The sequence below is a fragment of the Oreochromis niloticus genome, linkage group LG10 (genome assembly GCF_001858045.2).
Source record: "Oreochromis niloticus isolate F11D_XX linkage group LG10, O_niloticus_UMD_NMBU, whole genome shotgun sequence".
NCBI classification, from domain to species: Eukaryota; Metazoa; Chordata; class Actinopteri; order Cichliformes; family Cichlidae; genus Oreochromis; species Oreochromis niloticus.
The window spans coordinates 28,285,590-28,299,648 of NC_031975.2; the positions used below are offsets into that span (position 1 = coordinate 28,285,590).

A 14,059-nucleotide genomic window follows, 5' to 3' on the forward strand; every position below is an offset into this window, starting at 1 on the left:
CAGAAGGAGGGTGAACTAAAGTTTGTGGTAGTCGAGATTTGGGCCTTCAGTGTCTCAGAGTCAGTCACCAATGGCCATTTTTAACATTCACTGTAACTATAATGAGTGGTCTCTACAGCAAAAATAATCTGAATGACCATGCTGGCACAGAGCAGCATTACGTAATGACAAATATTTGTTCGTATTTTTAGCTGAGCTTATTATGGTTAATGTAGATGCTGCAGCCTATCAGTCTAAAGTAAATGTCAGCTATCTAAGCTCATGCTGAAATCTCTGACATCTGCTGGTGTAACTGCCTTGTTGATACAGACTGCTGACATGTAAAGTGGACGGTAATTTCAAGATTTAAGTAGACGAGGAAGTCTCCATGACTGAACAGTTATCCAGGTATGAAATGTTACATGTGCAATAGCTGCTACTCTGATAAACAGCCAGCTCATCGGCTATCTGAGAGTCATCAGCTGAAATTACATGGATGTAATAAAACAGGATGAAAACAAAGTGTGTCTGAGAGCCAAGGCACACAATTTATTGATAACGTTATCGGTTCCAGCCTGTCTCCAGACACGCAGCTGCATGTTGTTTATGATCCGTTTGACTTCAGTTTACTTTTCACCAAAGAGACACTGCATATCTAAAGCCATAGGCTGTAATTTTAAATGCAAGATAAGGTTATCAATTTTGTTTTTTCCTGTGATAAATCTGGAAATTTCCATCTTTATCCAGTTGATGATTTTGTCAGTAAAATTATCAAAATGATGGTTAAAAGGATTTTATAGCGACTAAGAGCATTTAGGTCCTAAAAAGATGAGAATTCTTCAGACTCGTGAATGTTGCCTGTTTAATAATCATTTAAGAGCTAACTGAACTACTTGTGTAAGGAATAACAGTGGCAGCACTTCAGCTCATTAACTGACGGTGTGGTCCTTGTAACTGAAGACTGCAGATCACCTGAGCCCCACTACACAACACTGTTGTGTTATCCCAAGTTCCGTAGTGAAGTTTTGATGTATAAAGCTAATGTCCTTTTCGTACAGCTGCTTTGTGTGAAAGGTAAAGTGTAAACACTGTATCACTGGTTGACCTCTTGACCTTGGTTGTATCACAGGGCCAACTAACAGAGAGAGACAGCCATTCATAATCACATTTACATCATGGGCCAGTTGATGGAAGGAAGCCTGAGTACACAGCAAGAACCCACACCAATATAGGGAAAACATATAAAGGCTTCAGTGGGCCTTGAACCCAGGACCTTGCTGTGAGGTGGTAGTGCTAACCACTGCACGCATGTCCCTCCTGCCAGAACCTACCTGTGGAACAACTGTTTGTGTAATACTAAGGTCTGCTCTGTAGTTTTCTGTGCTACAGTTTCATCCATCCATCTTCTTTTGCCCATCCAATTCAGGAAGCCTATTAAGGCACAGGAGAGCATGCAAACTCGAAACAGAAGGGCCCCAGCTACATGGTAGATTTGAACCCAGGACCTAACCCCACCACCGTGATGTGCTCCACAGTTTGTGAGTGAAATTCCAGTATTTTATCAGCATTTTGACAATTTATTAGTCAGTCTGATAACTTAGCACTCCACCCTGTCATCTAAATATGAACACTTCTGGCTAAAGAAACTGACATGGATGTTAGCAAAAATGTTTAAATTAAGGCTTTAAAACATGGCTCCACAAACCACAGTGTGACATCAAAGTCATTTACAGAGAGCCAGGAGATTCTGAACCTGTCAGTGAACTGGAACCAAAATCATACACAAAATTCAATTCAAACATTTCAAATAAATTTTCAAGCCAAAGCCAGATACTTGTATACTGACTTTCTAACAGGCTTCTCATCCCACGTCCTTGTGGGATTTCTCCAGGCTGTACACAGACCTGTGTACATGTCCTCTGTGAGTCTCTGTGGATTATCAGGCTTGCAGTAAGTGGGCATAAAGGGCGTAAATATTCGGTAATTCTAGTAATTCTAATCTTGGAACTGGTCTGAACCCCTCCAGACTTATCAGGAGTGCACGTCAAAGTCTGTGAACTGAAGCACTGAACTTCCTGCCCCTTGCTACCACTGACCTCTGACCCCTCGTTTCACATGGAGCTACGGAATAAATATCCAAGTTATACAGAAATGTTGTTATGCTCATATTTCTCCTTCCTACAGTCATTCAGCACAGGGAGTACCAAAGAGAAGTACTGGCCTCAGTCCTAAATATTTCAGGAATTACCCTGGTTTGTCATAATTTATCATAATTAATAAATATATGGCTAAAACAGATGACATAATAAACCTGAATTTCCCTTGACTGGCAGATGATATTTGTGATTTTTTTCCCTGCCAAAATATTATACAGATTAAGCAGATCAAATATGCATCAGAACTATAGCATATTTTAAATACTAAAAATTAGAGTTAAACAAAGAAAGCAAAAGTTTTGACTTGAACTTTATTAGCTCTGTGGCCTTATCATAGTCAGGCTCGAAGGAATTGGGTGAAATCACATTGAAGCCTGAGGTGCACATATGGTACTTAAAAAAGCATCATATTTAGTGATAATAATAATAATAATAATAATAATAATAATAATAATAATAATAATAATAAACTTCAGGGGTTACAAAGCCTATCAATGCTTTATCCCTCAGAGAATCATTCACATGTGTTTTTGTAGTATATCTCGAGTTTCCCAGTTTATTTCACAGACTTGTTGTGGCCGTTTGTGGTCCTGCTTGAGCTTCATAATTGGTGATTGGATGCAAGAGTGCAGGGTTTAGTGTATCTCTTCTAGAAGCAGAGGCTTGAGTCTGCACATTTGGTTGTGGGTTGCTTCTTTCTGTGACAGCTGGTGGTCTGGCTGCCAGTGAGCTGCCTGTAATGCAGGAAAACATGGCTACCAACTGCAGCCGCACCTCCCTTTGCCAAATGGCATACACTACAGGGTTGATTAGTGAGTTGGAGAGTCCCAGCAGCCATATATGATTCTCAATCACAGCTTTGAGATCACAGCTTTTACAAAGAATGTGCACTATGGACACCACAAAGAAGGGGCACCAGAGGACTAAGAAGCAGCCCACGAGCACTGCCACCGTCCTCAGGGCCTTGACGTGACTCCAGTAACTGATCCTCAGATATGAATGGTGAGGCTGATGCTGGCTATGCTGACTGTGGTGGTCACCGTTCCAGGAGCTTGCTTGCCTAACACGGCAGATCTGCTTCTGGTGGCTGCTGGCGATCTTCAGGATATCCAGGTAGATGTAGATGAAGATGGCGAGCACTGGGAAAAAGACCACGCTGAGGAAAATGACGATGGCCACATTGTGAATCACAGAGAAGAAGGCACAGAAGCCATCATAGTTTGCCTCCACCTGCAGCTGCCGCACCATAACTGAGGACAAGAGGACATGAGGTGTTTTTTTAATATATTCTTTATATATTTATATGCTCAGATTACAAATCAAACAATGCAAAAACTTCATACATTTTAGCATACGACAACAACAAGGTGACTGTAATAACTCATTTCCTTTCTTTTTATGGTATTGCAGCGTATCTTGACCCTGGAGACAACACTACACTGGCTCCAAGAAAAGAGTGACTGTTTTGAAGGGAAAAATATATGTGCAGTACAATGAGTCTGCACTTTTTCTATGAAAAAGTATCCTCTATAAAAATACTTCAACCCTGCATTGCCTACGTTTGTTGAGTCTTTTTTTTCCTCCCTTTAACAGCACATTATTGCATTTCTTGGTGCATTACCTCCACACGTAGGCCGGTTGAATGTAATGCAATAGAATATAAAAGCCTTTGGCAGGGTTTTGCATCACATTAACTTTGTGTATTTGCATCAGGTTGATTGATCTGGCCAGTACAAACCCTTACATGCAGGTCCGCACCAGCCAGGGCCTTAATTAGGCATTCAGCTAATTGGTATTCCTTAAGCTATCTGTTCAAAACAACACTAGCAGTGTTAAAAGAGGGGTAAAAAAACAATATTTAAGGGCTAATACTAAAAAATTAGTTACTTAGCACCGCACCAGTGGAACAAACAACCCTGTCACAAGCCAGTGTATTCCCAGTGCCGATCCCACGCCAGGGTAAATGTGGAGGGTTGTGTCAGGAAGAGCATCGGGCATAAAATCTTGGTCAAATCAAGCATGCGAATCATCCAGAATGAGATTTCCATAAATCGGTCAGGACCTGGATTAACAACGACTGCCTCTGGTGCTGTTGTGTGTGCAGGAGACCAGGTGAATTAGAAGCAAAGAGAGTGGTGGAAAAAAGAAAGTAAAAGACTCAAATGAGTTGAGACTTGACATCCAGGAGGGAAAAAAATGACTTCCATTGATTCTCTAGAGAGATTCATCAAGCTGGAAAGGAAGTGTAACAGGTTAGTGTGGTTAAGGATAGAGATACACTTGCTAACAAGTAAAGAGAGTGTGTTGAGAAAATAGAAGGCTAGTTTCTGATGAATGAGAGAGTGGATGATGCATGGAGGACAGTCAATGAATCAGGAAGTGCAAAGGATTGCTAAGAAGAAATTCTGGGAAGAGAAGATGGTAAGGAAAGGTCAGTGGTGCAGGAGGAAAGGAGGAGGCTTCAGAGGAGGCTCATGGATGTAGTGATGGAGGACATTCAGAGAGATGATCCACTGTGGCGACCCATAAAGGCCTGAAGAAGAAGAAGACACGAGGAGAACATGCAGAAACAAAAGCTTGGACTGAGAGTTTCATATTCAGCAGTGACACCAGTTCTGTTGCTTTTGCAATTTAGATCAATGGAACACTTGCAAGAGGCCACTTATTAGATTTGCTATTGGAGAGGAATGATACAATGGAGTTACATGATCTGTCTCACTGGAACGTAGCAGTTCAAATTTTACCGTGCATGTAGTAGCCCTCTCATTACAGTAGTAAAACACCCTGAATCCCCCTAATGATAGAAACTTATCGGTCAAAAGGAGGCCACGCTCGAAAGTGCACACAGGCAGTCTCACCGTGATCTGCAACATCCTGAACAAGCCCTCCTCGAGGACTCTCGAGGTGAATACATAGTAAAATGAGATTTGTGTTTCTCATCTGTAGAGCCCAGTGGTATATAATTTGAACTTTCAGTTTTGGAGTAGTGACTAAATTTGGGGCTTTTTCTTTTCCAGGTAGAAATTTCAAAGAGTAGCGTTTGAACTCTTAAGTCAAATCCAGAGTCTAAACCTTGTATAGCCCCTTCTTACATATGCCGTTTATTTCACAGATTACAAAAAAGCACAGTCCTCTGCATATTTCAAACACACTGATTGATCATTTCTGTTTCTCACCTGGCATAAATCCCATGGTGAGTGAAATGATCCACAGAACCAGCAAGGCTCCAGCTGCCGTCCCCTTCCCAGACAGCAGTGAGTATCGCAGGGGTGTCTTGATGGCAGCATAGCGGTCCAGTGAGATGAGAAACATGGACATGATGGATGCTATGCAGGGTGATATCACAAATGCCATTCGCAGCAGGCAGCGGGTCTTGTCCTGGGCAGTGGAAGGCGTAGTGTTTGAAGGACGATCAGCGAGACTGACATTCCTGCTGAGGTCTTCTGTGGCCAGGCCAGTGATGGCTACGCCAACCAGACTGTCGGCGAGTGCCAAGTTGAGGACAAAGCACCAGCTCTGGCTGCATTTCTTGAGGAGTAGCTTAAGTAAAGCAGCTGCCACGAGCAGGTTTGTGGAGATGATGAGGGAAGAGGCGACGCTGAGGATCATACCCATCACCTGAGGGGAGTGGCCAAAGGAGGTCACTGTGGGTTGGTTGGAGCCTATGTTGTCAGGAGTCATCCTAAAAGACGCTAAGACGTCTGCTTGTCCAGTTAAATTCACAAAGCCAGTGTATAGCTGCAATGGGCCAATATTGTTGTGATCAGAATCAGGGACTTATCTCTTACAGTCATTGTCCGTCAAAACACAAAATGTGAATCTAGCAAAAAAAAAATTTGCAAAGATCCTTAAAAACAAAAAAGTTTTGAACTTATTTTAGGCAGTTTAACGTACCAAATGAAACATCAGATATCACAGTACTCAGTCCAGTGGCTAAAAATGTGACTAAACTGAAGAAGCGTGCGTTCAATCAGCGCAATCAGAAGAATCTTCTCAACAATGCCCCATCAAATGAATCTAGCTTGCAGTAAAGAACTTTAAGAGAGTTAGCTTGTTCTGAAAAGCATCCATTGGATCTCGGCAAACTCGTCTGTGTCCTTAAAATCCCTTCAACTAATGGAAGGAGGACAGAAACGCAACAATATCAGCAGGTCTCTCTTATCCCCTCCCCTCTCACGCACAGTCTGCAGACACACAAACACACCATTGTAGAGAGCACATACATCGCTTTCACTGCTCATCCGCTGCTGCTGCTGTTGCCTCTTTGTGGTTGAACCTTGTCCCAGCTTTCCCCTCTCCTCTCGCTCTCTCTCTTCCATGCCGGAAGATTCCTACTTTCATAATCACTTTATTGTATTTATCATCTTTAATCGAGAGGGTTTTTTTTTTTTAACCAGGGCAGGTTAGCACTAAAGCTTCCTCTTAGGGAAGCCATAAATCATTTAAAGTGGGTGAGTAACTAATAAAAGTAAACCACCAAATAAGATTTAGCTTTTTAGTTCTGCGATTGTGAGAAACATGTAAGAAGAGGCTGTGTAATACAGTCTTTTAACTCCACTTTAAACTATATATATCACTATTTATAGCAAAAAACAACTAAAGGAAAAACACACATCCTAGTAACTGTGCTTTCCCACCTTATCTCTACTTATGAAGCACATTTGTCAAAGCTAAGCACACATACTTCTGTGTTGTCCTGTGACATTATAGGTAAATTTGTTGGCTCAGGTATTGGTACTATTGCTCACTATTACTTGTGGTTATTGGAGGAGTGGAGCCAGAGTTGGTGCCAACCTAAATAACTAATACAACAGCCTGTAGCCAGATAAACATGATGCTTGGACTAAGTTGATTTTTTTAATGGAATTAAATTAAATGCTCAATCACTTGCCAAAAGCAGAGAGTTTCTAAGACTTGGTTTCATACAGATGTTCTCTGACTTCCAAACATGAACAAGAGGAGCACACATTGCTGGTTGTTGCACATTTTTTTGGCACTGCCCTCTGGTGACAGCAAACAGCTACATTTTGTAGCACATGCCAGAACTGGAGTTACATCTAATAACTACTATTTTACTACAGCGCTTTTTCTGAAACAAAATCTTAAAGTATGGAAACTTTTCATGGGTGGGAAATAAAACATTTATTGGGGCATCTACAAGACAAATTTTGGGCTTAACATCTGTAAATCAGTGTAGATAATTTTTATAATATTGAGGGGAAAAAAATGAAGTGCAAAAAACAAAAACAAGGTTGAGTTTTTTTGGCAGAGGAAACGAGCTTCCACCTAAAACAGACCCTTAAAAGTTCCCATAAATTTGAACAATTTAACTGTAACTATAGACATCATAGGTATGCAGATACGCTAATATTCCTAGCATATTTATAATGAAACTTTCTACCACATAAAATGGTAAATATCTTTCCTATTTTAATAAATGAATGCGTCGTTTTGCTGAACACCGGGGTGTTTTTGCCTTTTGGTGATAGTGTTACAGAGAGTAAAAGGATGCACATGTGGGTATTCACTGTGAGCAACATTAATAAAACAAAACAAACCACATAAAGAAGATATTTACTTTTCAGTTACAATGTAAGCAAAACAATGTTTTGGATTATGTTGATTCATCCAGTTTGATCCTCCATAAAAAAGCCAGCAGCATACATTATATTACCTTTCAGAGTACTGTGATAGCATACTATCACCACATCTATCCAAGCAAATTTTGCCCTGTGGACTGCAGGTTTATTGTTTGAGTGTCCAGAAGTTCACTAACACGGGGACGTGTGACAGCGGAGCCGAAAAGAGACGCATTTTCAGACTTTTGTGTTAAGAATTAAGCTGTTGTTCTTTCTGTTGATCATTACCTGTGACACGGTAACATTAAAAGCAGAAGCAGCTAAAGTGCAGTGCTGAATGGGCTTAGTTTAACTCCAACCCTGCTGGCTAGCATCCTATTTTGGCTCCAGAGTCCCCAGGAGAGACATCTGGCTTGATGGGACAATTTTCCACTAGGATTCACACACAAATAGATCAGACTAATGATGCTTTCTCTCTGCACACACTTCAAACAGTACCTGGCATCACACCAGCTTCTAAAACCTGCAAACGGCAGCTATATCCAGCTGAAGAAAAATATCACTATAATTCGATCAAATCTTATCAAAATATGGTAATGATTAGCTTCATAGTCTGTTTACCTGTTACCCATGCTTAATGTGTAACAGGCTTCATGTTTTTAATAAAGTACTGCCAAAAAAGCACATTTCCTTAATGATTATTATTATTTTTTAAATAAATTAACATTAGATTTTATATATTTCAGCTGTGTTTAATCAAAGTTATTGCTGCATGTTTATTGAGGGTGCAGAATCATATGTTTGAGTGTAGAAGTTATCACTTTTAAGTTTGCAGCTGAGTTCAGTGTAACACACATATATACATACATATATAAGAGTCTACATTTTCAGATGTGCTGATGAGAGTTTTCATTAAATAATGCTTCATTTTTCACATTGCAGTGATTTTGAAAGCAGGCGCTGTACGCATTAAAAGTTCTGGAGACAAGAAGTGACTCAGCTGCAGACTCGCAGTTAGCATCAGAATTTGCGGGAGCTTTTAAATATATAGAAAGACTGGATAGAAAGGTTCAGTGTACAATGATATGTCCAAATTACATTCATTAGTCATTTTGTTAATTGAACATTTCTTTGTGCAACTTAAATGTTAAGTTAGGCAAATTTATTGGCACATTCATTCAGCCCAATCTCCTCCTTATGGGGTGATCTGATGGTACTTTTGTTCCCAAGATCCAAAGAATCATAGATTTATAGATAAATTTTCTGTTTTCCCTGTGAGGTCAAACCTAAGAGGAATTACTCAAACTATTGAGAAGCAAATAATGTTTAACGAAAAACTAGACAAGTCACAGTGTCATGATGATAAAGTAGCACAGCCCGTTCCATGTTACGTTTAGCTTTTACCTCTTCTTCTTCTCCCCCATCTGTCTCCATAAATGCCTTACTAAGCTGCATTCACTCACTTTTGTTCATACATTGCTTGTGCTTTATGTTTCACTCTGTCTCATGCTTCTGCAGAACATATTATTACCTAATAGAAGAGAATAAATTTGAAAGGTTCTTGAAACACAAAAAGAAGAAGTGTTTTCTTGATTGGAATGAAGTGGATAATCTATGTTGCTAATGTGCCTCTGCATCTCCGTGCCTGTCAGGGGCCTGGGTCTGGGGACCCAAAGGGCTCATGTGTCATTTTTGGTCATGTGTCAGTTCATGCGTTTGTTGGCGTGATATGCTCCTGGTTCCTCGTTTCCCTGTGTACACGTGTGTGTGTGTGTGTGTGTGTGTGTGTGTGTGTGTGCCATGGTGTGTTAGTTTTGCTGCCATGCCAGGCCTGGAGAGTCTCCCGCCTTTGAGCCAGCCACATCTGGGATTAATCACTCAGCTGTTGTGAGTAAACATTCTTTGTTTGTCCACCAAGGGCCATGCATGCTTTGGGGGTGTGGGATGAACATGGGGTACCGTGCATGCAATGAAAGCATGAAATGAAATATTCACATCAGCTGATCCATCCACCCCTTTGGTCTAGACTACAACATGGTGACTGTTGGATAGATTGCAATGAAATTTTTAGTACAGAGTTTTACATGCTGCGGCTGCAGTGATGCGGACGCTGCACCGGTCCGTCGTGGTGAAGAGGGGGCTGAGTGTAAAAGCGAAGCTCTCAATTTACCCTCACCTATGGCCACGAGCTGTGGGTAGTGACCGAAAGAATGAGATCGCTGATACAAGCGGCAGAAATGAGCTTCCTCCGAAGGGTGGCTGGCCTCTCCCTTAGAGATAGGGTGAGAAGTTCGGCCATCTGGGAGGGGCTCAGAGTAGAGCCGCTGCTCCTCCACATCGAAAGGAGCCAGTTGAGGTGGTTCGGGCATCTGACAAGGATGCCTCCTGGGCGCCTCCTGGGTGAGGTGTTCCGGGCATGTCCCACCTGGAGGAGGCCCGGGGCAGACCCAGGACACGCTGGAGAGATTATATCTCTCGGCTGGCCTGGGAACGCCTTGGTGTTCCCCCGGATAAGCTGGAGGAGGTGGCTGGGGAGAGGGAGGTCTGGGCTTCTCTGCTTAGGCTGCTGCCCCCCCGACCCGGCCTCGGATAAAGCGGATGAAGATGGATGGATGGATGGATGGATGGAGTTTTACATTCAGCCTGTCTTGTAACATCTCAAACTATTTTTATTACTTTTTCTTGCAATTTTTTACAACTTTGGCACCAAAGATTTTTCAAGTCAGATTTTGTTTATGGTTCTTGCAAAACTAATCAAATTCCTTTTATACTGATGAGCACCCTATGTTTTCTGCTAATAGGAAAATTTTGCTGTGACTTGGGAAAACTGGGAACCAGGCAGGAGGCAACAGCCAATCAGATAGGAGGCACAAACTGAGAAGTAGGTTGATTGCCAGCATGTGTGAAGACTGCTGCTGGGCTTCATTCTGCAGATTATTAGTTTGGTTTATTGGGGTTCTGGCTGGAAAACAAAGGACTTTGATAACTGTTAAGAAATCAGAAACATTTCTCTTACTGTTTTAAAGTTATGTTTAGTACTGAGTGTGAAGAGTTTAGGGTATTAATACCCAGACCCCTCACCACACTCAGTCATTTAGCTTATCTTTCCATATCTTTTTCTATGTAAGGTAGCGCTATTTAATAAGGGTCCATTGAAAGTTCAGGTTTGATGGAGGTGATTTGCATTTATATGATTTGTTTATGTGGTTCAGGTATAATAATCCCAGTGCAATATAATAATCGTCAGTGGTCCGACTCTTTTTTTCTCTCTTTATTACAGTACGAGTAAAGGGTTTAATATACATTTTATTAGTTACAATCTGTTAACCTACAATCTGTTGTGGCCTCTTTACTGAAGCTCCTATTTTATCTATTGCATGTTACATTAGCATGCTGACATTCAAATCCAGGAAGGTGAAACTTAATGTTTGGTCATCGCAGTATAAGTCATTTAAGCTTCAGGGATACCAATCTGTCCAGCTAGGGAGCATAAACCAGTATGAATCCATTTCACCTGCTTTTGATATAAATGAAAGTAATGACAGGTGTGCCACAGAAGCAACAAGAAGTCAACCCCCAAAAGGGGGAATGGTTTCGCAAGCAGTGACCAAAGATCATTGCTCTGTTCTTATTCCCAATGATTTTTTTTCTTTCTAATTTTGCTTTTTGCTAGTGGCCTCGTCATTGTATGGCAGACAATGAGTTTCAGACAGTTTTAATGAAAAAAAGGCACATTATTGATGACAAAAGAGAAAATAAACAAAGTCTAAGAAAAAGATAGGAATGGGGCCAGAAAGAATTAAATATGAGGAATTGTGGGATCAAGGAACAGAGAACAAGGGCGCACACCGTAAAAACAAAGGGAAAGGGGAGACTCAAACAATAAATACACAAGGCAACAAGGCCAGGCCTAGACCCATATCTGCTCTTATGTGCAAGGAAGAACATAGGCACATTGTCAGAAGCCTACAAAATGACCGGCAGTGGGCTACTCATGGGAATGTTTCTAACCAAACTGTAGGAAACTAACTGCATAAGCTTGGCTTGTGGTCCCAGGATCCTTTAGTGGGACCTTTGCTCACAGACCAGTATGATGCAGCTTGTCTGGCATAGACCAGAAAACACGAGAACTGGCAGGTATGCCACGGGCACCATGTTCTCTTCACAGATGAGCACATATTTACACTAAGCACATGTGACAGACATAAGAGCCTGTAGACACAGTTGCAAACTTCCTGCAGCATCAGAACACAGAACCAATAGCAGTGCAGAGTTCCTAATGTGACACAATCACTGGGTCTATACTGTTTTGTTAACCTCAAAAGCCTCTGTCGTTACTTCCAAAGCCGACAAATCGGTGATTCTAAAATTATCATCTTACAACTTCCATATGTCCGGTGTGAACAGTCTCATGTTATACATGACAAATGAAGCTAACAGAGGGATCAGGACAGGAGTCCCGTAAAACTATTTATATGTACTCTGCAAAACCTGATTTGAATATGTTAGTCCAGCCTGATTGCTGTCACACCTCGTCTGTGAGCCCAGACCAGCAGGACACAGGTTCAACTAGCTTAGTCCACAGCAACCTGAGGGGAAAGCTCCTCTCTTTTATCACATGCAACCCTCCCTCTCAACACACTGAAATAGCTCCAACAGACACACAATGTGAGAATGTTATTCACTCCTGCTAGACCTTTCAGGACGGTTCAAAACAAAGCGTGGGTCAGCAGTAATTGTGCCCAGTGCCCAGCAGCCCGCCCCCCCCCAGGGAGCTGTGATTGTGTTTATACTCCTACAGTCGCAGCGAGGGATTTTCTCCATCTGGGGTTTGATTTGAAGGAGTTTCAGAGTTTTTTCATTTTCAACCAAAGCAAGGATTTTCAAAATTTTGGAAGATCAGTCTGTCAGTAAAGATTTCTTCTGAGAACAACTCTTAAGGTTAGGACGATGTTGTGTGAGTGATGCTGTCAGGATGATGGAGGACAGGGGATTTTGGGCTAATACACAACAGTGTGACCTTCAGTAGACTTCCTGCATTCAGCTCATGATATAACATTTGTCACATATTTTTTCACACTCCCTCCATCATTTAATATGTGAATGAATTATAGAGTGTAGCATTCAAGATTAGATATTTCAACAGGTTTTACAAGCTTAGAGTCTCTAAAGAAGAAACATTTTATAATGTAATAATAATAATATTACTTTTTTTTGTTGCAATTTTTAACCCTCTGTGTAAACAGCATATTGGAGGAAGTGTTACCTGTTGCTTCTGTGTTTTGCCAGACTGAAGATGTCTTTAAAGAGGCGCCTGCTGTCCATGTTGTTGTGCTGTGTTTACTGCGTGGCCTCGCTCTTCTGCCTCCATCCAAACCGCAACAACTGCTTCTCTGCTGGAGCTCGGTAAGTCTGCGTTTTCATATAGATGAAAAACAGCGGAGTAACCGCATACATATTTTTTAAATAATGTTTTTAATCATGTTTATGGCTTTACAACAACCAGACAGTAGCTAAATGACAGGAAATGAGGGAGAGGAATGGAATTAAAAGTTCAAGCTTTACATATTAATCATTATGTCAAAGGATTTTGCTTAATCTTTGTTTCACCCCTTATAGCCTGTGCTAGAAGCAGCTAAGCTGTAGGCTCAGTTTCTAATCCAGACTAATCTCTAAAGAAACACACAAAAAAGTAAATAAGTAATCTTCACTCCACTGAGGGTCTGAATAAAATAGTTGCTTAAGCTATAAACTGCCTTCATGGTGTTATACTGGAGGAAGAGTGGGGAGGAAATAAGGCAAAAGGAAAGACAAAGACGCTTGGTGGGCCACAGGATTGCATCAGTGAGTATCTATAAAACATACACTCACTGTTTACTCACTGCTCATCACTACAAATATTTGATCACCCAATCACATAGCAGCAGCATTCTGCGCACAGTGGATCAAAATGGAGACGAAAGGTGATTTAAGTCACTCTGAAGGTGAATGATATGGTTGCTGGTGTCAGACTATTTCAGAAACTACTGATCCACTGGGATTTTCACTCAAAACCGTGTCTAGACTTTACAGAGAATGGTCTGAAAAAGCAGGGGGAAATGCCGTGTTGATATCAGACGTTAGAGGACAAGACCAGACTGCTTCGAGCTGATTGGGATGCAACAGTAATTTGAATAACCACTCATCACAACAAAGGTTTGCAGAAGAGCATCTCGAAATGCACAACACTTCGAATCTTGAAGCAGCAGAAGATGAAAAATGTTGCCTGGTCTGATGAATCTAAATATCTGTGACATTCAGATGGTATCATCAGAATTTTGTTAACAACAGCTATGTCTTTATGCA

General features: G+C 41.2%; 1 protein-coding gene across 1 annotated transcript; it reads right to left on the reverse strand.

The window, feature by feature from the left end:
• Window positions 1-2,673: 2,673 nt before the first annotated feature.
• gpr119 (G protein-coupled receptor 119) lies at window positions 2,674-13,097 on the reverse strand. Its single transcript, XM_003453465.5, has 3 exons — window positions 12,981-13,097; window positions 5,312-5,753; window positions 2,674-3,385 (listed from the first exon to the last, which is right to left on the reverse strand). Exons 2-3 carry the CDS (start codon window positions 5,748-5,750, stop codon window positions 2,697-2,699), a joined length of 1,128 nt encoding a protein of 375 aa, XP_003453513.3. The 5' UTR covers window positions 5,751-5,753; window positions 12,981-13,097; the 3' UTR covers window positions 2,674-2,696.
• Between the last annotated feature and the right edge of the window lie 962 nt (window positions 13,098-14,059).